General features: G+C 44.4%; 1 protein-coding gene across 5 annotated transcripts in view; it reads right to left on the bottom strand.

Annotated features, from left to right (window-relative positions):
- The window catches only part of Rasgrf2 (Ras protein specific guanine nucleotide releasing factor 2), a 236113-nt gene that overhangs the window by 153992 nt on the left and 55140 nt on the right, over positions 1–26981 (bottom strand). For all 5 annotated transcript variants that reach the window (XM_028891013.2, XM_028891014.2, XM_028891017.2 and 2 more), the window contains exon 2: positions 14677–14783. In XM_028891013.2, coding sequence (XP_028746846.1) covers positions 14677–14783 — 107 coding nt within the window. The remainder of the gene's footprint in view (positions 1–14676; positions 14784–26981) is intronic.

Raw genomic sequence — 26981 nt, 5'->3', positions numbered from 1 at the left:
TGTTCTGAAAATGAGCAGAAGCCACACACATGACAGAGAAAGTTAAACTCTTTGGTCCCTGACTTCAGCACCTCACCTATGTCCATTTCTTCAGCTAAGCACGGTAGAGAAAACCCGCTCTTAATTTTCACTAATAATGCAATATTGAGGTGCCTGGAATACGATGCAATGTCAAGGCACTTGGAATATGATGTAACATCGAGGTGCCTGGCATGTAATACAATGTCAAGTCGCCTGGAATTTTACATTAGATCCTTTTGCACTGTTTAGGGTGGTAAGGTGCATGTTCCTCTCCTCATAAAACCTTTTCCAAATGGCCTGATAACAGTTGTAATTAGTAATGGACACTACTTGTTGGGTGTATAGGGCGAATCATACATTTTCTCGTTGCGTACTCCCTGTAATACAAGAGGTGGGGTTTATTATCCGAAGGGGAAGAATTGGTTCTCAGAATGCATACTGACCCCAGGGTTAGGATCAAATCAAAGTCTGTCTGACCCGAGTCCATGACATAACCACAAGCCAAATTGCCTCTCAGGGGAGAAACAGCACCAGACCCCTTGGAGGCTTCTGCCAAACCCCCAGGCTGCTTGTCTTTGCTCTGGGGCTTGACCCACTGAAGCCATGTTTATATCTCATCACCTCCCTCAAGATCACGGTGAACAAACATAGGAGGAGACGCCTGTGCATGCTGGACCAAATGGAAGTTTTCTCCATGGAATCCTGCTCTGTGTGCTCTAAGTGAGATGAAAGGGGCCTGGGAACTCAGGTCGCCATTGTTGGGCAGCCTTGGTTAGCCGCCCCTTCCCAAAGCAGTCGCAGGAAGTCTGCTGAGGAAGGAAAGCATAAGCAGGTGTTCAGAAAAGCAAACACAAAATGAGCAGAATGTCAGAGAGAGAGAGAGAGAGAGAGAGAGAGAGAGAGAGAAGTAACTACCTGGGTTCTGCTTTCACAACATCTGAGTAGAGTTACACCCTGGAGTTCAGAGAGTCATGTGGTTTCCTTCTAGTAAATTATTTTTCTAACCACTTTGAAATAGCATTGTATCACTGAGAACTAAGAAGTCTTGAGACCACACTAAGGTCACACGGTAGCTGAGTCACCTGACACACTGACATCACATGTGTTGGCGAGGATCTGGAGTTAGCAGCGATCTCAAGTCACCTGCTCTAAGAAATCTGCCCCTTGAGCTTAGAAAGAAGGACCGTGCACCTATACGAGTGGAAAGAAAAAAGACGGGGTAGACTTTTTATAAGTCTTCCTTCCTCCAAAGCAGAGGTCCTCAACCTATGGGTCGTGACCCTTTTGCGGGGGAGGTCAAATATCAGATATCCTGCATATCAGATATTTACATTGCAATTCACAACAGTAGCAAAACAACAGTTCTGAAGTAGCAACGAAAATAATGTTATGGTCACCACAGCGTGAGGAGCTGTATTAAAGGGTCACAGCTTTATGTGGGTTGAGAACCACTGCCCTAAGGGGAGGAGGCAGCAACAGAGCACCAGAAACAGAACTATAAAAATTCTGTCCTTCATTGTCAGCTTTACCCGAGACATGTGGAAATGTCTACAAATGTATTAGATCGGCATTGGGTGGCAGAGAAGCATTTTTGTTTTATCTTTAAAAAAACAAAACAGAAAGAATGCGAAGGGAAAATCAAGTCCAGGCTGACAGGTGGGGCTGAGCTCTGTGGACTCCTTGGCAGACACTGGCTGTCCCCCTTCTTCAAGGTTCCAATGCAACGTTAGAAAACATCGACTTGTTTGTTCTTAGTGAATGAAACTATGGCAATATTGAAAACGACACTGTTAACAGACAGTAGCAAAACTTGTATTTTATGAACTTCAGTCAAAAAAAAAAAAAAGACTGAGCAGAATTCATTTGGTGAGGAGACTGGAAGAGAGGAAATTGAAGGCGTAGAGCCCAACATGAGACTATGAGATGGTTCTCACCAGGGTTGTCCCAGAGAAGCACCGAACACAGAGCCAAATAATGCTAAGGATAAAAGCTGGCATGGGATGGATCGGGAAGAGAGCCTGCAAAAGGTCGGGAAGTTGGGCTCTTCATCCACACCCCCAGATCACAGCCCGTGATCTGCTCTCTGTGGAAAAGTCGGCCACCTTCCTCAAGACGGCTGTGCTCAGAGAGGGAGCAGAGCTTAGGTCAGTCCTGACACCCACTGTCAACATAAGGAAGACCCAAACAAGGAAAGCGATGTGAGTGCCTGGCAGGGAAGCACGCGGGACCAGCTCCCTATTGTGACCAGCTCACCACAAACTCGGTGGCTGGAAACGACACATGGACTATGAAGTGCAGCAAGGAGGTGGACGGTACTTCCAAGGTGACGTCACAGGAGACTCTGGCTTCCGTCTCGCCTGCCTTCTCTTGCTGCTCTACTCAGAGGGCAGGCAACTGCCTGGCTGTGAACTGCTCTCTCCAGAGGTTCACGATGAATAGAAACCGAGGAGGGTCTCTCGCCTACAGTCCTCTAGAGGCTCAGCTCAACAATGCATAAGGAAGGAGATCCAGCCAGCATCTGCAGACACAGACAGCAGCAGACCCTTCCCAACCCATGCGTCCAGAGAAGCCCACAGACCTGCTCAGCAGCTTATGAGAAACTTCTAAGCAGAGGCCACCAAGCTAATCCTTGCTCAGACACCTGGCCTGCAGGAGCTGTGGGGTATAATGAGTTCCTTATTGTGGTAATCACTGTGGAGTCAACCGTTTGACAGCAACAGAGAGCAAATACAGCCCCAAATGAACAAACAGAAAAGCTGCCACAAGAAGCAAGGGTCATTCTGGCAGCTGAGTTTCACTGTCTTCAGATTAAGAGCCACGAAACAAGCAGGCTGCCGTGGAAATGAAGCTATCAGATAGAAAAAGAAGGCAGGGAAACAAAGCCTAATTGCTAAAATTCTACGGGTCAATGCATGTCAGAACCCGTAAGTCAGACCCAGCTGATGACCAAGCTGAGCAGTCAGAGACCAGGAGTAATGTAACAGGCTGCTGCAGGATGAGACTCAAGGAGCAAACATTCAACTCTGTGTAATCATCCGTGTGCTGTGGGACCAAACACCGGCTTTAATACTTGGATATATACTGCTGCTCTGTCCACTGTGTGCATGTCCTCATTGCTTTTTCTTACAAACAAATGGAGTGAGTTACTGGTACACAGTAGGGGGACACAGTTGCTCTTTTAACACGTGAAGCAGCAGGAGTCAAGCCAGGGACTTGCAGAGTTTCTCCTCATCAGGAGCCTTTGCCCTCCTCCCTTCCAGAGCTTCAGGAAATACTGGGAGCTACCATCGCCCCACCGGGCTGTCCAAAGGCAGGTCTTACTCTATCTGCGCCATCACACCCTTCCCACTGGTTTTTAATCTTCAGAATCCACCTGTGGCCAAATTCAGAGGCCTGATTGAATTTAGGGAACAGAAAATAAATGTGGAAAACTTTATAAAGCGATAATAAATAATAACAGATGCAATAAAAGCTCGGCATCCAAAGAGAGAAAATACAATGAGAACACGTGAAATGTCTGTGTCTGTTTAGCTTGCCTTGGAGAGATCAATACAAACTGTGCTGAGCTGATAAGTCAATAAGAGATGTAACTGCAGTGTTTTAGGACAAAGTCAACTAATTTAAGAACTACAAAGATAAAAGCAACAGATACAGATGGAGCAAAAGACAAAATGTAAGAGGTAAATTGAGTTAAACGCTTCATATTTAGAACAAGTGGATAATATTGGATAAAATTAGACAAAGGGGTTTCATAGAATATAATAAGCCAATAAGTGTATAAAACACGTATACTTCTTAATCAAAAACTGGTTAAGACCTTCAAAAGGCATTAACATTTAGCATGAGCAGAAGTAGAGTGGATTGGGTAATGTCACACGGTGTTCCAGAGCAGCCATTCTAAAAGACAATATTGCAAACATATCAAAGCAGGTGTGAAAGATTAGTCTTTTGCATTAGTGTTTTCATTTCTACAACATAAGTCAAAAATGTAATCAAATTTTTGCCAAGATGTACAAAGAAACAAGATGTTCATTCATTAACACAAAAGATACTGAGACAATCTACTATACACATTTGTAAAATGTAAGTGATTCATCAAGCACAGTATATCAGGTTTATTGCAAAGTTTTTAAAAATCTTATTTTAAAAACCAGCTATAAAGAGGACCACAACAGTAGCCCATTGATAGAGTACTTGCCTCACACACAGGATAGCCTGGGTTTTCCCTCCAGTACTGCCAAAAATAGGTGTAAAATAACGAGTATACCAGCCGGGTGGTGGTGGTGCATGCCTTTAATCCCAGCACTTGGGAGGCAGAGCCAGGCGGATCTCTGTGAGTTCGAGGCCAGCCTGGTCTACAGAGAGAGATCCAGGACAGCCACCAAAACTACACAGAGAAACCCTGTCTCTCAAAAAACCAAAAAAAATTTAATAATAATAATGAGTATACCAAAGGCCTACTGATCCATGAAAAGGAAAGAAGAAATCAAGACAAATAGGTTGTATACAACACATATTTAGATATGTATGTGTGTGTTCATGTGTAGAGGAAACAAATGGTTTATAATGTATATAGATATAGAGGGGAGGAAGAGAGAAAAATAAGCATGCCAAGTAAAGGACACAGATCAAAGCATAAAGAATTGTTGTCTCTGGCGGGAGATGTTATAAATGGCGTTTACTCATTTCGTAAGTTACCATGCGTATGGTTGTCTATACTTCTAACACCTGTACAATACCAAGTGAGGGGAGGAATTCTAATGTTAGATATTTACCCCCATGCATTAGGTATTAATAATATGATAATAATATAAGTAATAACACTAGTGTCTGGAGTAAACATCCCTTCGCATGTTTCTGTGAGTCCAAGTTGATCTATGACTAAAACCTATCATTGAGTGGTATGCGTTCAGAGACAGATGGAAGCTCTGTGCACAGGAATAAATAAAATGGGGGGGGGTATTCTGTGTCCTTATGGAGCTTACACAGCAGTAAGAATAAAAGATATATTTAATAAGAAAACCTGGTAATTAGTACTGAAGAGAACAGAGAGAAGGCAGATCAGAAACAGGAAGAGAGGAATTACAGTTCCAAGCCAGGCCTAGGACGTTCTCACCAGGAAGCTGGTCCTAGTAGGAGAAAGTCCTCACTGGTGGAAGAGTACACCGGGTAAAGGCAAGCCCAAGTCCCAAAGCCTGGTGATGGGGTGGTGAGGGCATGGCCTGGCTGAGGAGATGACAAGGCCACTGGTCTCCAGGAGGCAGGCGCAGGAGGGAACGGGGTAGTAAAACACGCGGGCTAATCTAGAATCTCAGGTTTTCCTTCTCGTGTAGGATTTGAGCTTGGGTTTTAAAATGTGCTAATATGTGTCTTCTTAACAAGATCATCTTGGCTGTTGTAATGGGGAAGACAGGGGTGGCGAGCGGCTTGTGCTAGCAGAGGTGAGAACAGCTGGAGGTTACCCTGCAGTGATCGGGGAAAATGTTCCCCACTAGTCAAGCTTCTGGTGTGAGCCCTAGGTCAGCTTCAGAAGAGTCAGCATGCCCTGAAAGGGTCGGTCATCACGATGGATTCTGCACAGCTTTACACGTCATATGCAGGAATTCTCGAATCATGCAACTCATGCCACTGGGGTGCCTCCCTGCTCCTCTCTGCTCTTACTGGGGTGACCCTTCAATTGTGTCTACAAACCTTCTGTATGAAGTCCACTAGAAAAGGATGTCTATTCTCAGCCAGATCAATGTCGCACGCCTGACTTCTCCAAGTTTTTCTGAGTGTTTCTTGGTGTTTCTCTTCTAATGTATTTTCAACATACACTTTACTTAGTTAAATTGTCCACTTCCTAGATACTATCCAGGCTTTTAAAAAAATTGCCAAACATATTATTCCCTTCATTTTTCTTTTCAATTCAATCCCTACCTAAAGGAACAAGAAGAGGAGGGGAAGGAAGCGAAGGTCATTTCACGCTGCCAAGGGAAAGAAAGCGAAGCTGTGTAAGTCAACATGATAAAAGCAAAACTAAAAACCCATCTGTGGAGCACCAACATATGTCATGCATAGGACATATGCTGGCACAAAATATTGGTGTGTAGTACTTATAATCCAAACCAAACCACCACTGCTCCTCACAGGAGAAAAGGGAACATTCAAACGAAATCCTGACAAGCCCAGAGAAGGCACTCAGCCTGGATTTGCAGTCTTTCGTTATGTATAGAGGGCAAACTGTATGTTACCTTAGTGAGAAGTTACTAGGTAGGTGAATAGGCTCATCCTATTCATTTTGGTTCAAGACAAGTGTATGGAGTGAACTGTAGCACAACCTAAGATGGGAAGTTTCAGGGACAGTTCCTAAAGAAAAGATCCAACTCCAAACTCCAGGGGGATGCTCAGGTTTATAGAGGAGATTCTTCAGAATTAGCACCCATCATCCCAAGAGTCTTGACATCTTCAGGAATGGGAAGAATCCAGGCCCACACAGCAGCAGTGGAGCAACTCTTGACAGCTGGGGGCAAGGTCAGGCCTCTGCTGCAGAATGGATCTTGCCTGTCCCCTGATGGTTCCTGTACAGAAGGCCGGTCCCCAGAGTGCTGTTACTGTGAGGTGGTGGGAACCCTCAACACATTATTGGGAACAGACTTTTGACGGAGACTAATCTTCTCCCCACTCTGTTTCACCTCGTGTCCACAAGGTGAACCATTTTGCACCATCACATACCCTCACCATGGCTTGCTGCCTCACCATGGGCCCCAGGGGGCAGGGACAAGTGATCTTGTGTAAAAACATCCGAGACAGTGAGCCAAAATACAGCTTCTCTCTTTGTACCTGAACTGCTGGAGATTTGTCACAGTGACCCGAAGCGGTCTAACAGCACCTGAACTTTCCTCACAGTCACTCAGCATCGCTAGACTGTCTTCTACACTCTCTGGTCCTCCGATTCTCTCATATCTGTATCTCCACTCTGCTGGCATCAGTACCTCTTAGGTACCACCTTAGCTTGAGGTCCTGGCACCATTACCCCACCGGTCTCTCCCTGACGGGTTCCTTGCTCCCCAGTTATCCTCTTTCCAGTCAGTGGCAGCTCAGATGTTAAGAAAATAACAAGAGGAACAAGGGTAAAAAGATGAACCCTCCTCCTTCTTCTAACAGTGCTCCAATCCAGCGCACAGTCACAGGTCATTATTGAAGTGTCTCACTTGGAGCCGAGGGAAGGTTTTGTCAATAAGTCTTTCTAAAACACAATTCAACACAAACACAGACCAGGCAGTGATGCAAGGAAACACAGCAGAAAGACAATTATGCTAAAGTTAATTACTCCGGGGTGAAGACGTTTTAGGGTCTACCTCTAAAATGAATGGACTGTGTAGCCTAACCTCCACCAGATGAACTCAGTGCAAAACAAAATGACAGAAGCAAGTATTGGTGAGGAGCTGGAAAACTCAAACCCTTCATCATTTCCGGTGAGAAAGGGCACCGTCCCTGTGGAAGAGACTTTGGCAGTTTCTCAAAACGCTGGTCACAGTTACCATAGGGTGCAGGATCTTGTGGGTATATATCCAAGAGAACTGAAAATGTATCTTGGATCCAGATATTCATAGCAGCAGTATTCACAATGGAAAAAAGTATAAACAACCCATATATCCATCACTTATACATAAACAAAATGTAGTATAACCACAGAACGGACAACCCAGATGTAAAAAGGAATAAGGTACCTCAAGTGTGTTCTATTGGTACAACATGGGCGGGGGGGTCTTGAAAACATCAGAGTAAGAAAGAAGCCAGAACCAGGTGTGTCTGGTTCCCTTTATATGAAATGTCCAGATAAAAAAAAAACTATTAAAAAAGTAAAGTATTGGTTGGCTATGGGCAAGGGTAGAGGATAAAAGACTAACTTTTCATTTTTTATATGTCGAAAGTGTTCTGGAATTAGAGTAAAGATTGTGCAGCCTTGTGAATATTCTTAATTGTGTAACTTCAGATGAAAGATTTTGTAGTATATGAAATATAAGCCAATTAAATAAAAAATAATGTTTTGAATTCATTTCCCTCCAAGGTAATATATTTTGATTGGATTGTAATTCAAAAGCTTTGTAAAAAAATTTCACAGATATAAGACAGAAAAATGATGTAGCTGATTAACAATGAATATAACCATCAGATAACAAATTCATCATGGAAAGAACTCATAAAATCAGATGGAACATGGAAAAACATTAATAGAACAAAATGAGAGAAGGGCATGAAATGACACTTCCTATAGAAACACAGATCAAGATTAACGGTAGTAAAAAAATAATAGTCAATTTATAAATGTCCAAGGAAATGCTCATTACACTAAGATACCATTTTTACACATCAATATAATAATAACTTTTAAAAAATGATTCCAGCTTTCTCCTGCCTTGGTGAGAGGGATTAAATTGGCACACGCATTTCTAAAAACCAATCGGGCACAATGCCAGGAGCGGGAACAAGGGAGGAACAGAGCAGTTTTCCTGAAGAAATTCAGGCTGACAGAGAGAAACAGACATCTAAGCACACCGAAGCCATGATGTCTTAGAAGCTTTGAGGAGACGGGGCTGTGCCCGAGGCTCAGACAAGGGAAGAGTTAGTGAGTCCTTCCTCTCCTGTCCTGGCAGGGGCCGGGGAAGACGGTGCAGGTCACTGAGATCTCCAGTCTGAGAGACAAATTTCTGTAGGTCAGACTGGAAAGGACCAGCCAGCACATCAAAATCCCAGCACTGGTTTACCTGGAACCTAAGACATGAGAGTTTGAAAATTTCAGCTTGGGAAGAGCATTGTGCTGACTGGCTCACTGTACCCCAGAACTCAGAGCATTTGATCAAGGAGTCATATATATCAGGTACAGTAATGCACATTTTCTTTCCTTCAAGCAACATAGAGAACAAACCCTTCCTCACTTGCATATTAAAATTTTTATATTTTTAAACTTCTGGGGGCTGGAGAGATGGCTCACTGACTTCTCTTCCAGAGGACCCGGGTTCAATTCCCAGCACCCACATGACAGCTCACCACTGTCTAATTCCAGTTCCAAGAGAGCCGACATCCATAGCAAAACACCTATACACATAAAAATAAAAATAAAAAATTAATTTAAACTTCTGACAATAAAAAGTTAATTGAATAAAATAACAAGTCAGTAGAAAATACTGAGGCCCTTCCAGCTGATCAGATGTTCTTAGAAAGAACACTTTGGTAACCATGCAGAGGATAGAGATCAGGGAGAAGTGGGAAAGGGTGGGTGAGGTGGCTCATCAGTCAGCATCCATACCTTGACCTGGGAAAACTGCCCAGACACAGACAGCAGTAGAGACCTGTGACAATCCACCAGTCAAATTCATGGCAGCACTGAGCACCCAGGAGATGCTATATAGACAGTTCAAAGTAGAGCAGTGCACATTTGTGCATATAACCGAGGCATTGCATCTTGCTCTGACCTGTCCTTAAATCTAGTTCTGCCATGTGCTAGGTTGCCAAATCTAGCCCAAGGGCTTCTCATCTAAGACTGAGGCAATGGAGACAGCACCACGTATGCCATGGTGGTTAAACCAGAAGAAGAGCATGGTCCACTAGGCATGGACCATAGCCTGGAGCAAGCAGAGAAAGGGTGGCTTTAGCCACTTGGTGTGTCCTGGAGTAGATGCCAAAGAGGAGCAAGTACGATGACATGCGTCATCAAAAGGCTACAAAGAACAAACTCAGGAGTGGAATAAAGCTTTCTTGCCCCTGAAAAAATAGGATAAGGCTCAATTGAGAGACCTCTTACTTATGCTAGCAATGGCAAGGTCAAAGAAAGGGTCAGGTCAAGGCCTTGCCATGCTCCACCTGCTAGCGTCCAGGAATGGATGCATCTGCCAATTCCTTTCCCCATTCAACACTCTCTCCTCAAGGCGAGCCTGAGATCCCCACATCAGACACCTATGGAAAAGAGGAAAGAGAACTGGAATGTGGATTTGAGCAGAACTTCATTTGAAGAAATTGCAAAACCAGCCAAAGGCAATGGAATGGTCTCCAACATCAAACACTTAAGCCACAGATCAGCACTACAGCAAAACATGATAGTCTCAACACCTCCAGGTCTCACCAACTGTCGCCCGACCTCAACCCAAACCCAGATCTCTTCTCAGGACAGGCCTTACTCCTCTAGCTGTCCCTGACTACTCATTCTCTCATGTCTTACATGCCACAGGGCAGGAAGGTCACAGGACCATCCTGTGACATCCTAATCCACTTTCCTTATGGATTAACCCACCTCACCTTTCCAATTCCCCTTCCTGACCAAATATCAACATCTGCTTCACAAGCTTGTACTAACTCATCATTTCTTCTTCTAGTGGGTGATACCATCTAAGCGAGAGGGCAAAAGGTGAGTTAGATGCCATCTTAACCTAATATTATTCACCTTTAGATGGCTACAAAGTCCTGTGGTAGATTCCCATACACCCCTGAACTGCCTTATCCCTCAGTTCCTGATTGCTGTAGTCCAGATCCTGTGAATCCCATGCTGAAGCCAGGATACAATGAACTCAGAATGAAGGCACCATGTCCTCTTCCAGACCAATGACATCTTACTCCCGAGGTCCTGCAGACTCAATATCCCAGCAGATAGAAAACTAAATAGATGTCATGTGAGCCAAGAATTCTTCAGGATCCAAAATTACCTAGATCAATGTTTCTGAATGTTTTTAAGTACTCAACTACTTCAACTGAGTCTGACATATATGCCTATGAAAAATGGAGAAAGAATACCAGTTATCGGTGTTGCTTAAGTTCCTGCCCAAGTGGCAAATCATTTATAAAATAACCATAGACTTAAGTGTTATTAAATGCTCTGGCTTCAACTTACACAAACAATAAGAGAGCTGAGTTTTGGTAGCAGCTTCCCACATGCCATAACATGTGCGGAATGAAATCTGAAGTGTGTCTGCTCTAGAATTATCATGTTGAGCAATTGTGTGCAAAACTCTAACACCAACATTGCTGGGCTGAGTCAAAGTTTCAGGTTGAAAATGCTAATTCTGATGATATTATTTTCTGGATCCGACCTATAAGAGGAAATATGCAATTGGACATCCCAGAAAATGATCCAAAGAGCTTCTAAAGACAAACTGTGGTAAGGAGGCTCCCCTGACACAAGAGCCAACACAATAGCATGTCTTCCATGGTGCATAAAGATGGGGCTACCAGCCTTCATGGAGAATAAAGATGGGGCTACCAGCCTTCATGGAGAAGCCATTCTAGAAAGCAGGAGATGGAGAAACAGTAGTCTTGTGTAGTATCTATTGGAGGATTTATAACAGAAAAGAACAAGCCTTGTGCTAAAACAGTTACTGATTAACCAAAATCTCTGACTTTTGAAAAGAGCAATCAATAAAGACCTAACTATTGACCACTTTAAAGTTTTCCATTGGAAGCTAGCAATGCCAGATTAATGTCACCAGATTGGCCCTTAAAAGTGAAGTGTTTAGCCAGCCAAGCCCAGCTCATTAGTTGCGTTTCATGCACAATGTCAAGAAAAAAAATGACTAATGGTCTCTGTGGGAAGCAGCTTCATTAACTTTCTGGCATTGTTTATAGACAAACAAAGACAGGGCAAATTTTGGAGAGTCCGTGTTATTACTCCTTGATTTAGAAAGTAAATATTTCAGAATAATTTTAATTTAAAAAGGACACAAGTCTAAAGCACTCCGATTCAAAGGAGTCATCAAAGGACCAAGTCCCAGGCACTAAATCAAAGTAAAGCAAGTATAACAGAAAAAAAAAAAAAACCAAAGCATCAAGGGAAAAAAGACCACTAAGCAGACCTTCAAATCTAAGAGGAAAAACAAGGATATTTACCATTCTGCTGTCTAGACCACTTAAGTGGTTTCTCAAGACTGCCTTAGATTTCACCACATCTCAAGCACAACCAATTACTGCTCACTCCCACACAGATGACAAAATCCTATGACATAGTGAAACAAACAAACAAAACATCTCTCTTCTGAAATCCATACATCTTTAAAGTAATTCATACTGCATCCAGTTCACCAGAATCTTCCCTCGTCCACTGTAAAGCCATTTGTGGCATTCAGTGGTTCCTGCTCTTCTGGGATGTGAAGTATGGTCAAATACACACGTTTGACATCACATCCTTCAATCTAATGCTCAGGTAGAAGGGAACAGACACAACTACAAGGTTGTGGCTGCGGATGGCCCCAGGACTCTCCCTTGCCACCTTCGTGTGTCTTTCGTCTTTGAAGCCCTGACCTTCTTAAGTCATTCTGCATCAGCCCCAACTCTGAAGAACAGGCAGTGGGCACCAGAGCGCTGAGCAGTGTGCCTGTCCCTCACCTCACAGAGCTGCCCCTGGGAACTGGCGTTTGTTGCCAACTGCATCTCAGATAACTACTTAGAAGAAGAGAAATAAAAAGTGAAATATTTTGCAGTTGGTACCTTTTACTTTCAACCCTAGCCGCACATTATTCTACTTTCTTCTTAGAAGAAAGAAAGAGAAAAAGAAATAGAAAAAAAATGAACAGAGAAAGAAGGTAAGGAAGAGGAGGGCAATACGGAGCCCTGGTTAAACCTTATGACGTCTGGTAGACCTGTGTGGTTCTGCAACCTAACAACCTGGGGGTAGATCTTGCCCAATCTGTTTGAATTTCTGTTTTCTCATTTGTCAAATGGGACTGGTGATACCTGCCTGAGCTGCTGCAAATAATATAAAAGATAGATGTGCAAAGTGCTTACTTAGCATCACCGAGTTGTCCTCCAAGTCCTGGGCTCATTGCATGAGTTGGCTGTTTGAAACCTGGAGCTTATGCAGGGACACTTGGCTCAGTCTGGGAGGAAGGGACTGGACCTGCCTGGACTGAGTCTACCAGGTTGATCGCAGTCCTCAGGGGAAGACTTGTCCTGGAGGAGGTGGGAATGGGGGGTAGGCTGGGGGTAAGGGGAGGGGGTGGGAGGGGGGAGAATAGGGGAACCCATGGCTGATATGTAGAACTGAATGGTATTGTAAAATTATATATATATTTAAAAAAAAGGAGGGAGGCCAAGGAGGTTTTCAGAATGAACATGTCCAGGATTCAAAGAGAAGAAAGAAATCATTGGGGACTGGTACTTTCTTTTTTCTATTAACCAACCTGGAAATTGTTCCTGGTTGCCTGTTGCACAATTAGCAAATGCATTTCATTTAACAATGAATGTACCCCAATCCTTCCTTTTCTTGAGTCTCAAGGTACACACAAGCCTGCTCAGAAGTAGAAATCACACAGAAAATAACTTATGTTGCTTCATATCTGCATGTAGTACACAATGCAGGTGTAGCAGCAATTTGGAGGAGGGATTGATGCGGGATTGGAAGAGGCATTGTCAAATGCACAGAAAGCAAATGCTCCACGGCTGAGTTTTTCCTTGAAATATCAGAAAGATGAGAAAAGGAGCTGAATGAAGGTGAAAGGATGGCACCTATGCTGGCTAGTTTAATGTCAACTTGTCACAAGGCAGAGTCATGTGGGAAGAGGAGACCTCAGCTGAGAAAATGCCCCCATGAGCTTGGCCTGTTGGTAAAGTCTGCAATGCGTTTCCTTCATTGATGACTGATGTGTGAGGGCCCAAGTCACTGTGGGCAGTGCTACTTCGGCATTGGTGACCTCAGGCATGGTGAGGAAGCAGGCTGAGCAAGCTACAGAGAGCAAGTCAGTAAGCAGTGCCCTCCATGGCCTCTGCATCAGCTCCTGCCTCCAAGTTCCTGCCTGGAGTTCCTGCCCTGACTTCCCTGGATGATGAACTTGAACTATAAGATGAAATAAATAATCCTTTCCTCCCCAAGTCATTTTGGTCATAGTGTTTATCACAGCAATACAAACGGTAACAAGAAAGCATCCCTGGCTGGGAAGATGGGCAAAAACAGCAAGCACACACAGGAGTAAAGGAACTGGACTTGAATCGAGAAAACAGAAAGGTTGTCTGTCTGTCTGTCTTTCTCTCTCTCTCTCTCTCTCTCTCTCTCTCTCTCTCTCTCTCTCTCTCTCTCTCACACACACACACACACACACACACACACACACACTTTTCAGATTTTTCATTCCTATTTAATAGGCACAGAGGAGTGTTTTATAGTCCTGGTATTACTTAGGGGACAATAAACCACATTTTTCTGTTTGACCCAGTTTGAGTTTGTTACTACCATTCAATAATGGGACTGTGTGGGGCAGGAGATGGGGGGCCAGGTGTTGCAAATGTGGGCTCCAATAGGTGACTCTCTGGCTCTGCCACCCCTAGCTGTGTGACCTTAAGCAAATGACCTAACCTTCCAAGCCTCTCTTTCCTTACAAGCAGAAGAGGAAGTAAGTGTAAATCCCCCTGTAGCAGATGGCGGGGAGGGGTGGTCATACATTTAATAAATTCCCTAATTGAGACGCACTTAGTAAGTACATAGTGCGTTGGGAGAAATCCATGTCTGCTACCGGTAATTGTTACTGTTTATGTCTGCTCTCTTTAACTGAGACACAGCCACGCAAAGTGCAAACAACCACCTCACACACGGCACAGGAAGGGACCAATGTGATACCATCTTACTATGACAAAATCTTCCAAAAGTACTGGCAGCCATGCTGAGCCCCATCTGAAACGAAACATGACCCTCACCTGGCTTGGTGGATGGCTTCCATCCACTCTTTCCCAGCCTGCTCCTCCTCACAGCGCAGCTCCAGAGGTTTCTGGCCTTCGTGCCCAAACAGAACAGTGAAGTAATACTGAAAAGAAAAAGAAACACAAAAGGTTTATGGGTTTATTTTTCAAGAGTAAAAATGTAACACAGTATTTGCCTATGAGATGTAGAAACTCACAAAATCTACCAGCACGATGTAAATCATATTTCAAAATGTAATATCATGCCTGGACAAGCCAGAAATGTCTTTGCACCTTGGCGGTAATATAGAGAGCATCTTAACAGCCCTGAGTAACACTCAGCCCACAGCCCTACTACACTGCATACTTTTATATAAGAACAAAAAGAACATTGTAGCAATTTGCTGATGAAGATAAAAAGTGAAAGCTAACATGGAAATGGTTCCAGAAGTTTTCTTTATGCAGGGTGTGATACAGGAGTAGAGAACAGGAGTCTACTCCACTGAACCCGCTGATTCTGAAACCTAACCTATTCTATCTCCGGGCTCCCTTCTGGGAAGAGCTATGTCTATAACTGCGTCTAATTGCTGCTATTGCCACTCCTGCAGCCTTAGCAAGCCCCATCGGTGGCTTAAGCCCCTGTGTGACAGACAAATTATATTTATCATGGAAAGGAAATAGAATTGCCATCTTGGAGGTAAGTCATAATTGGAATTCCTTTTTGATGAGTGTAATCTAATTTCTTGTTGGATAGAAGACAAAAGAAAGAAATGATTTATCAGGAGTAAAATTATTTATCCCATCTGAACTTTATAATCACCCCAAACTTTATAATTGCCAAACTTTATAATCACCCCAAACTGGAAACAATGCAAATATCCTCTAGTAAGTAAGTAGATAGTCAAATTCTGGTGCATTTTCCTGACGGAATACTACTCATTAGTAAAAAGGAACAATTCTTGAGAAAGTCAGGAACTTGACTGCCTCTCAAAAGTACCAAGCAAAGTTAAAAAGTCAGCATCAAAAGGCTACATTCCGGGGGGCTTTAGAGCCAACCCAGTGATTAAGATCCTTCACTGTTCTTCCAGAGGATCTGATTATCTTCCCAGCACCCACGCCAAGAAGCTCTAAACTGCCTGTAACTAACTGTTCCAGGGAATACACCACCCTCTTCTGGCCTCTGGGGGCACCCACACATATGCCCACATGCACACACACTTAAATAAAAAGAAATATTTGTGAAAGTTTCATACTCTATAATTTCCTTTATGTGATACAATTGAAAAGTAGCAGAAGACAAATCAGTTGTTTTTTGGAAGTGTGTGCCTATAAAGGAACAACACAAGGGCTTTTGAAGGGTCCTCCCCTTCATCCCCTATAGCCTCTCAAAACCCCAAGATCATTGACCTATGGGTTATAGATCAGTGTGTCATTAGGAGTCATTTTATTGCTATGTTCCTTTATCAGAATAACAGTATAGGTTTCCCCTAGGCCCGTGATCTATGTAATCTCAGGTTCTTGGCTACTTCAGCTGTATCAGGTACGGGTTTCATCTCATGGAGTTGTCCTTACATCCAATAGAAAGTGGTTGGTTACTCTCCTGACATTTGTGCCACTATTACACAAGTACATCTTGCAGACAGGTCAGTGTTGTATGTTGCAGGATTTGTAGATGGGTGTTATTGATGATTACCATTTTCTCCAGGAGCAGGTGTAGTACCTTCCAGCACCATGAATGCTAGTCAGTAGGGATAAAGCCTCTAGCAGAGCACCAGCTCGACTTCTCAATGTTCAATAACCTAAGTAAAAGTATTGTCCTGGCTAATTTTATGCCAGTTTGACACAGGCTAGAGTCATCAGAGAGGAGGGAGACTCAGTTGAGAAAATGTCTCTATAAGATCCAGCTGTAGGCAAGACCCTAGGACGTTTTCTTTATTGGTGATTGATGGGGGAGGGCCCAGCCCATTGTAGGTGGTGCCATCCCTGGGCTGGTGGTCCTGAGTTCTATAAGAAAGCAGGCTGAGCAAGTCATGAGGAGCAAGCGAGTAAGCAGCTCCCCTCCATGGCCTCTCCATCAGCTACTGCCTCCAGGTTCCTGCCCTGTTTGAGTTCCTTTCCTGACTCCCTCTGATGATAAAGAGAGATCTAGAAATGTAAGCAAAATAAACCCTTTCATCTCCAACTTGCTTTTTGGTCATGGTGTTTCATCAAGGCTATAGAAAACCTAACTAAGATATACATTCAGCAATAGAGCCTTACCATCAACTTGTGGAGAGTAATCAATAGCCTTGGCAATTGTGTCTTCCAGATACTACAGAATTGATGATGTAAGAATTTCCAGAGACTGTGGAAGTATGCATAGGAGCTGCATGGGCTAAAGGGTCCCAGCACTGAGAAGGGAAAGTGAACACAGTCTCACCCCTAGCCAAGATGCCATTTGCAATCGATACTCCTGGAAAAAAGAGAATCAATTTTCTCTAATAGGATGTCACTGGTACGTCAACCACATTCCTGGGCAGGCCTCATGCCCAGGAGTAGTTGACCAACACAAAACTAACTCTGTGAGCTGTTTTTTTTTGGGGGGGGGGCATTTTTGTTTCATTTTGATTTGGTTTAGCATGTTTTGTCTTATTAGGGGGTTTTGTTTGTTTTGATTTTCATTTTAGGGGTTTGTTTGTTTGAGACAGCGAACATGAAGTTTGGTGGGTAGAGAGGTGGAGAGTATTTGGAAGGAGTTGGAACATGGGAAGAACATGATCAATATCTGTTGTACAAAAAGGTTTTGTTTTGTTTTCTAAATTAAAAATAAATAAATAAATCCCAGCCCAGAGCTGGTGCTTTAGTGGGCAGGTCAAATTCCCCTTCCTGTGGTGATGTCACCAATGCTGCTGACGTAGGTTGTAAGCCCCTCCCACAGAGCTCTTCCCTCTAACTTTCTCTGCAATCTCAACTACTGCAGATCAGAAACAATGTATGTTGCCCTGGGAGACACACCACACACACACACACACACACACACACACACACACACACACACACACCGCCCCGTGTCTCTGCCCCCCATACCCCCCAGGCCATGTTCCAGGCTCTAGCCTGAATCTTATCTCAGTCCCTTCTTCAAATGCTGCCCAGGATCTGCCCTCCATTGTCCAAGTCCTGGCTGCCCGGCCTGTGGTGGAGTTTACAGGCCTGGTGCTTTGGATCTGGCACAGCAGAAAGTATTTTTTATTCTTTTTAACTATCAACGTTTTTTGTCGCTACCTACACCATCTTAACTTATAGTTCACTGATGTTTACAAAAGAAGCAGACAAATTATACGGCTGTGATTTCAAATGTATGAACGCTCTGCACTCTCCTAAGGGTAACTCCCAAAACAAATGACATCCATGCTTCTAAAAAGGGCCCCTGTGAGAGAGGGGAACTAGATGAACGGTTACAGGGGAGGAGGGACGAGGTTGAGGAGGGGACTGCCAGTGTGCGTAGACAGTTTATTGTTTGTTTATTTAAACTAGAGCAGCCTGGATCTGGCTGAGAACTTTATCATCACAAGGCAGAGAAGGCTCCCATCTTGTACATATGGGGAATATTCATTACGGTGTGTGTTATTATTAGCCTAGTTCACACAAGGATTTGCTCTCTGTGCTGTATACTGGGTTTTGACAAATGTATCACTATTCCTGGGTTTTCTTTTGAGCAATGAAAATGATCTGGTAGTAGATAGGGCTGTGAATAAATTCCAAACAACTGAGTTGTGCCCTGTAAAAACAGCCTTGGTCGGGGTAGGATTTCTGTCTCAATTTGTTTTTAAGTGTGAAAAGTAACAGCAAGAACAAAGGATGCTCACACCCAGCTGCGGCTGCTCTGCCTCACCAGTTTCTAGTGACTCTCTTCTATTCACAACATCGTTTCCCAATATTGTCCAGCTTGAACGAGCTAGTTTGCTTTTTGATCGGTCCTTTACTGACAATTATTGATTGTCAGTGATAAGACCTTGAAGGACAGAGAAGTTACATCAGTCCACCCTCTTAAAACTGGTCTTCAAGCCCTTGAACAAACCCAGCCTCTCAAACTGTTCTCCTCCCTGCAATGCTTACTCCTGACCTGGATTCCTGCTCACACCAGCCCTGCTGCCAATCCTGCCCGCTGCGGCAGCCGCTGTGGGCATGTGCCTGCCGTTCTCGTCAAGCCTTCTCTCTCCCCTTCACCCCTGTGCCTCCTGCTACTTGTTTCTCTTATATTGGCGTGCACATCTGGGGCAGAGAGTAGAATGGGCACAGTTGGGGCTGTGAGTTCCAAGGTAGACATCGAACCCTCTAAATATGTGGAAAGAAAACCAAGCTTGGACCTTTGCCAGGGACTGAGGAGGAGACCAAAAGCCCACTGTGGATGAGGAAGCCAGAGGAATGGTTCGGTGGTTATGACGACCTACTCCTCTTGCAGAGGTCCTGAGTTAAGTTCTCAGGAAGGACCTTGGGTAGCTCAGAGGCTATGATGCTTCTGATCTCTGTGGGCAACTGTACTCACATGCACACACATACACAGAGATAACTAAAACATGAAAGTAAATATTAAAGAAAGAAAGCCCTCTCTGCAGGCACATTGGAGAGCAGTTTGAAGCCCTTATAAGACCACCAGGAAAACTAAAGAAGAAAAAAATGTATCTCTTCAATGACCGGGAGACAGAATATCAGTCTAAGCATAAGAAAGAACAGAAGGATGGAAGGGACAGAGGGTGGGAGAAGGGGGGAGGGGGCAGGGAGGGAGAGGGGAAGGCTATTTAACCAGATAGGGAAACCAGCTTGGAGGGGCAGAGACCTCCAACTCCAACTCCTGCGAGACGGCGAAATGCTTCCAAAGCCTTCCCGCGGCAGAACCGTGGCTGCAAGCGACAGTTGCCGTCCATATTTTGAACGCGAGTTATGTAACAATGGCTTCCCAATATTCCTGGGTGCGATGATGTGGTGTCTTTATTTTAGGTTCAGCTGCTGCCTCAAGACAACAAGCAGAAACCAAAGCCCACGTGGCCAAGCGAGGCTTAGAAACGTCTGTCCTACTCAGAAAGGAGGCAACCAAGAGTCAGCCGTGACCCTTGTTCGCTTAAGGTCATAGAGAGGTTACACAGGAAGCAGCCAGATTCTGGACAGTCTGAGATTTTCCCCCATCGCATTATAAGTGCTGAGGTGTGTGTGTCCCCCCCCCCCCCCCCCCCCCCCCCCCCCCCCCCGCCTCCAGCCATCATCTCCTTGGGACTGGGAGCAGTGCGGAGTGTTCTCCTGGCCTCAGGCTTGTGAGGGGCTCCCAGCAACTTATTCACGCAAGTTCCTGTGCTTTCTTTCCCAGCCTGGTGCTTGGCCAGCTTAGGCTCTCCAACCCTGTTGTGAGGGAGCTGCAAGCCAGGAGGATGAAAACAGAACACTCATTTGGGGAGTGAACTCCCAACCAAAGGCCAAGAAGAGGATGGGGCCACAGATTCACCTGCTGTTGTTGGCTCCCAGACAGCTCAGCCCAGACACACCAGCAGCTGATTAGCACAGAGAGCTCTGAGTCCTGTCAAGGGGATCTGAGGCTCCAGTTCCCCTGGGAGAATCTAGATGAATTTCCTGCTCCTGGATGGACACCCACTGCTGTGGGACCAGAGGGTCACTCCCTAAAGACTGAGCTTTAACACCTGGCCACATGCAGAGGAAGCCACCGCCCCACTTAGGAATTCCCAGTAGGGGTCGGTAAGACAGGGCCACCAGGGACTGAGGCCCAGCAGGTGCCTGCCTCCCTTCCGTGAGCTCCTGGTGTAAGTAAAGCTTTCCTTTGAGGCTGGGCCTTCTGAGGCCGCAGCAGCACTAATTACCAGCAGAGACTGTCTGGGAGGAAAATGTGACTGGAGAACTTTGTGTGATATTAGAATAGTCGGAAAATGTGCTGGGCATATGCAAGACTTTATCTTGGGGCCCAGCAAAGCTGCTCTAAAAGAAAGACCTAAAAATAAAAACAGCTCTCTACTATCCCTCCTCCCCTCCTGCCAGATCTGCTCCTCTGATGTGATCCAAAGACATTCTTTCTCTTTTTTCAAACTAAAACCATCAGTTCAAAGATCTCATTAACCTCCAATCCTGGAGGTGGACTTGTCTAATTCTATCTAAACGGAAAAATTAAAAATTGACTGAATAGACTTCTCAGGTTCTCTGGGCATGCCATTGAGGACTGAGGATTCTGGGCCAGGCCTGGGACAAACCCCACTGCACTTCCTCATGGACAGTCCCACAGCCTGCACAGGACAGCTGTGCCTCGTTCCTAAACTCTGGTGCAGGCAAAGGATGCGATGCCATAAACTCTGGAGAGTCAACCTGACCAAAGGGCCTCTGAGCACCAGCAACATTGGATTTGACATTAGATCTAATGAAACTCCATTTCGATTTAAGAGAAAAGGAGTAGAAACTCAGTAAAATAACAAGTTGGTGGTTCATAGGGCAGTCTTCTAAAGGGGTGGCTATTTAGTAGTGATTGGCTTCTGCTCAAACTCGATGCCCAAGCCAGGAGAAGCATTCAATGAACTGGTCTGGTCTCGAAAAGGGCTGCATGATGTGTCCACAGCAATTGCTGCTTGGGAGCCCAACTAAAGGGCACCTTTAAAGACAGCTAGGAAATCCCATTAGCAGAGTACACGCAAAGGTTAAAGCGTGGTTCAGGCCCAGAAGTGATGGGAAGAGCAGGAAGAGCAGCTTCCATTTCCCAGAGTTGGATTAGACCGACCACTGCCTCTCCATGAGCCTGCAAATCACTTATTTCCAGCCACTCACTGAAAGTCTCCTCTGTAGCCTTGGGGATGATGGTACAAACTTGTAGTCAACAGCTCTTAAGGGCTGAGATGGGAAGATCTCAAGTTTGAGGTTAACCTAGGCTGTGTAATGAGTTCAAGGCCAGCCTGGGTTACATGATGAGGTCTTGTTGAGAGAGAGAGAGAGAGAGAGAGAGAGAGAGAGAGAGAGAGAGAGAGAGAGAGAGAGAGAGATCATTTTCTTCACATCATCTGGTCTCCCTGGGATGCAAATGCTATGGAGCTATATCTCAGACCTGGTGTACCACAGGTCCCTTAGGTGTCAAAATTAGCAGCAGCCTCCCTAGTGTGACACTGTGACCTCTGACTTGTCCCTCTGCTATAGTTTAGAAGAGACATTTCAAGTCCTGGGTGATGAAAAAGGGACAGGACAAATCAAACCAGAGTGATGGGCTTGGAATCCAGCATCTACCACAGTCAGGAAGTTTTCTTTCTCTGCAGGTTGTTTGTTTGTTTTCATTCTGCGGATAATCCTGTAGACTGATTCTCTAGATGGCAACCCACATTTCTCTTATTAAACAGCATTCCAGCCGTGTTTAAACCTGAACTTGTCCCTTCTCCCAACTATCTCTCAAAATCTCCCCTCTCATCTCTCCTCTGTGGGGAACATCTGTTTCCAACAGCAGCAACAGAGAAAAGTGAAGAACTAAACCTTGCCCTCATTATCAGAGCATCCACTTGGCTTCACAGGGTCCGGCCTCGGGACCTGCTCTGCTGTGTGTCACCACCACGGGGCTACTGTCACCTGTCCCAGGTGGACCACACATGCCGCTGCGCTGTGAGACATTCCTCATCTGTGCTGCCCCACCGACAGCTGCTCTCTGCATTCTTAAGCTCCCACAGCCCAGGGTGGGGGCCTCTCAGGACAGGAGGCCAATGGCCTTGGTGCCACTGGATGACCTAGAAGAAGTCCTACGAGGTGGAAGCTGGGAGGTGTGGAGAGAAGAGGCTGGAGGTGGGTAGAGAAGACAGGAACAAGCAGGGGTAAATCCAGTGTAGCTTCTTTGCCCACTCAAACTGAAACCCAAAGGAAGCGGAAGAGTGAAAATATTGATGATAAACACGACATGCTCACATACACCTATGATCCAAGAACTCGGGAAGCTGGGGCAAGAAGATTGCTAGTTTGAAGCCAGACTGAGCTACTACACAGCAAGACACTGTCTCAGAGTCAAAAGGTTCTCTCTGGGGCTCTAGAGAAGTTCTCTCACAGAAAGTTCTCTTGTCCCAACTACACACCAACAAGGGTAATGACCCTCTAGAATGATGGCATCAGCAAAATAATATGTCAGTAAGCACAGCATCCAGTACCAAGGAAAGGCCTGAGTTTTGCTAGCTTCTTTGAGATATGGCTGTGTCCCAGACTGCTTTAAAGGACTGTAGTAAGGAATGAAGCCTATGATGCCACAAGGCTGTGTAGCCTATTGAGAGCTGGGAGCAGAGAAGAAAACGAATGGACCATAAACCACAGTGGCTGTGCACTCCAAGAGAATACCCAAGACAGAGCCAGAATGGCACAAACCCAATCTGCACCCGTGAGGACCCTAACCTGTGACGGGGTGTGTGTTGTGTGTAGACACACACCTTCAGGACATTGACACGGCCTTTCACTCAGACCACATGTTAGTAAGACACAGAGGAAAAAACAAATTACCCAAAGATCCCCTTCCCCATCGTGGGCTTCACTAATGAGCAGTGTTTATTACCCTCCACCAAAGACAGGCTTTTTTCCCTCTGCTCTTCAGTGGTGTTTGTGACCTATGGGCTGGATCAGTGGACATCCAGTCCACAGTACATAGTCTACACTTACACATGACACGTCTCTTCTCTCCAAGTGTCTCTGTTATTTCTCCCTTCACCTCTGCTCCTTCGGGACCTGCAAATTCTCACTGAACTTTCTTGAAGTGTGTAACTGACATGTCAGCTACCCTAATAGAATCCATTCCTGATGCCTCTGACCCCCAAAAGATTCACTCCCTCCTCTAGGTGTCGGTAGCTCTGGGAACCTTCTCTCATAAGGCCAGAGAGTTGCCCACTGATGTGTCTCATCCTTGCCCCCTTGACCTGTTATACATTGAAGTTACCACTGTGCCAGGCACATCACACACACACACACACCACACACACACACACACACACACACACACACACACACACAAATACACCACATACATACACATCACACACACACACATATCACACCACACACACACACACACACACACGCACGCACGCACGCACGCACGCACGCACACACGCACGCACGTGCGCACGCGCCAAAACAAAACAAAACAAAATAAAAAACCTAATACTCAAGGGAAAAGACACTGTAAGGTATCAAACATGTCTTTTTATAAGAATCTATGAACACAGTCTTACCACACAAACCCCAGTGGGACAATAAGAGGAGCAGCTATAAGTCGCCAAGTTCACCACATATTGTCTCATAGCTGATCCCTGGGTGTATCGCGGCACTGGCCACAGCAGTGAAAATACCATGTCAACCTAAGGCTTCCACCATCAGATCAGTGAATTCTAAATGTTACCGTATAGATAACAGACTATTATCCAGCCTTAAAAATAAGGAATCCCATCATGTGGAGGATCCTAGAGGACATTATTCTATGTGAAACGAGCCAGATACAGAAAGAAAAACACCACGTGATCTCACTAGTTTATGGATCTGCAGTTGAACTCAAAAACAATGAGTAGATTGGCAACTTGCAGAGGCTGGAGGAGGGTGACAGATACAGAAAATATGTATCATGAAAATTAAGTGATCTATTGCACAGAATGGCAACTCTAACAAATGATAATGCATTATCTAATTCAAGAGGATCCCACTACTAAACTGCCACGTGTGTTCTATATTTCAAGTTTGTAACTGTTACCATCACGAGCAAAAGGATGTGAGCATTTAATGTGTATGTTAGTTAACCTGACCTGATCACTCTACGCTACAAACATGTTTCAAAGTGTCACATTGCACCAAACACACACACACACACACACACACACACACACACACACACACACACAAGCTCATTCACTTGTCAAATAAGGATTTTTATTTAAAATTTATTTTTATTAAATAAATTATAGCTTACCTAGAATGACCCTTAAAAACATAAATGAACTGCAGGATGAAATCCTGGTAAGTGTTGCAGCTTTAATCTGAACAATCACTTTCAGCTTTCTGGCCTTTGTTGTAAGTTGTTTGTGACTGTGGGCCATGCCTGTGACAAAGAACAAATCCAGCCAATGTTCGAGGTTCCCCTACAACTCCCACCCTTCAGATTTGCAGGCTAAAGGTTCTACGTGACTACTGGCAGTTTCCACAGGACAGTATTGTCACTGGGCTCCTCAACTTTCTCCATTTCTGTCAGTTTGAATCATTGATAATACGCATATGTAGCTTATGTGTACACAACACAAATATATGCATTTCCCTTTTATAACATTCGAATCATTTAAAATAGACATGCATGACATTATAATCCGTGTTAACAGCCATTAATCCATTTTCGTTAGTTTTATTTTTTGTTTTTGTTTTTGTTCTGTTTTGGTTTTGTTCTTTTTTGAGACAGAGTCTCTATGTTATCCTGGATAACTTAGAACTCTCTGTGTCAAGAGTTCTGGCCAGCCTTGCCTTAAACTCAAGAGATCATCCTGCCCCTGCCTCCCAAGTGTTGGGATTAAAAATATGAGTCACCATACCTGGCTATTTAATCTCCTTTTGAAATTATACATAAGCCTACCTACTACTGCTTATCCATAGGAAATGAGTGATTCTGAAGAAAATAGTGATGTTCAAATTAAGATGAAAAATAAATTGTAAGATTTCTGTGAAATGTATGGCAGATGGCAGACTTCTTTAAAACTCTAGCTTCCTCACACACGTTGTTATAGCATTGCCCCACTGGTCCACAGCTTTGCTTTCTGAGGTTCCAGGTACTGAGTGGAAAAAAAAAAAATCTAGGAATAAGTGATGTACTTGTGTTAAACTACTTGCCATTCCGAGCATTGTGATGACATCTCACGTGGTCTCATTGTACTACCAGGACATGAGTCACGCTTTTGCTCAGGCACAGCCTCCCCATATGTGTACTTTCCAGGGCTGAGAATAGGACATGAAAGGCTGGCAGTAAGTTGCTTCTATTACTGTTACATTTGTCTCTTCAACTCTAAAAGGGGGTGAGGCAGGCTAGGCGCCATGCAGTCTTAAAAGGTGGTTGTTCAATATTAGCATGCTTATGGGCAGAGCTGAGCAGGAGTCTGACCCAAAGTAAACAAGCTAGATAACAATGAAGGCAGACAGGGCCAGCATGCACCACAATTTTAATCACTTTGCGAACCCAGATGAGGAGCCAGTTCAGCAAAGGCGGCTTCCAAGTGTTTGTCGTAACAGCACCACACAAGTACGGTGGAGCCCTTGACCCTCTCAGGCACTGGAGTCTGGCTTTCCTATTTGTTCCTCAGGAATTTGACCAACCCTGTTCAGTGGACCTTTCTAGCCCAGGCCATGCATTTCACCCCAGCAGCTCTATAGGTTGCCATGACCATCCACCCAATCGGAGGAGAGTCTCAGCGTTTTCGGAATGTTTTCGGAATGATGCACTGCACAGAGGCCGGTGGGCAGTTTTTCTCCAGTCTAGGTTCGGAAGCAGTAATGAAGTGTCAGGTTGATCTTCTTTTGATATAAGACCTCTTCTCCATTCTCATTTTCCCTGTCTTCCTACAGTTATTTGTAAAATGAAATGCAATCTGTCTTAAAGGTTTGCTATACTGATGAAGGTAAGCCATTTCCCTTTAACTTATGTTGACTCTAATGATGTTAACCTTCACATATCTCAAAACACACCCCAACTGGAACTTCAAATGTGTTTCTGGCACATCTGACCCCTCTTAGTGTCCTGTTTTGGTTCCTAGAATCACAGATGTCTTACTCGAGATCTGATCAGCTGCTACCACAAAAGATGGAATGTAAGCAAGATGAAAGAAGATGAGCCTTTTAGAGGAAGAAATCTCCATCTCACTCTCATACAGCCTAGCATAGTGTTTCAAGAGTCTTCTCTGCCTGTCACATGAAGTGACCATTGTACAGCCTGTAATAGAGGAAGAAGAGCTTGGGGTTTTACCCTTGACCCAACTCCACTGACATCCAGGAGAAAAAAACATCACTCTTTGCTTCAGTGTATTCTTCCAGAATCATTTTCTCTCTTTACCATAGTTGTAGCCCATGGATACTTTTAGCACCAAAGAAAAGTCTGAATGGATCAAAAACAAATTTTCCCACCTGATTTATGACCACCATCTTTTTCATATTACTTTTTCTTATGAAGCTCTTTTTTTGTGTTGTTAAAGGAGATTTCAAGTTGTTCAACTGTTCCCCATATATTGAGTGGCCCACTCAAAATCATAGTGACTCTTAACCTGTTGTGAGATATTAGAAAGCAGATAGGACCTTTAGAAGTGATTAGCTCTCAAAAC

The sequence above is a fragment of the Peromyscus leucopus genome, chromosome 11 (genome assembly GCF_004664715.2).
Source record: "Peromyscus leucopus breed LL Stock chromosome 11, UCI_PerLeu_2.1, whole genome shotgun sequence".
NCBI classification, from domain to species: domain Eukaryota; kingdom Metazoa; phylum Chordata; class Mammalia; order Rodentia; family Cricetidae; genus Peromyscus; species Peromyscus leucopus.
This window is presented reverse-complemented; position numbering and strand designations above follow the sequence as displayed.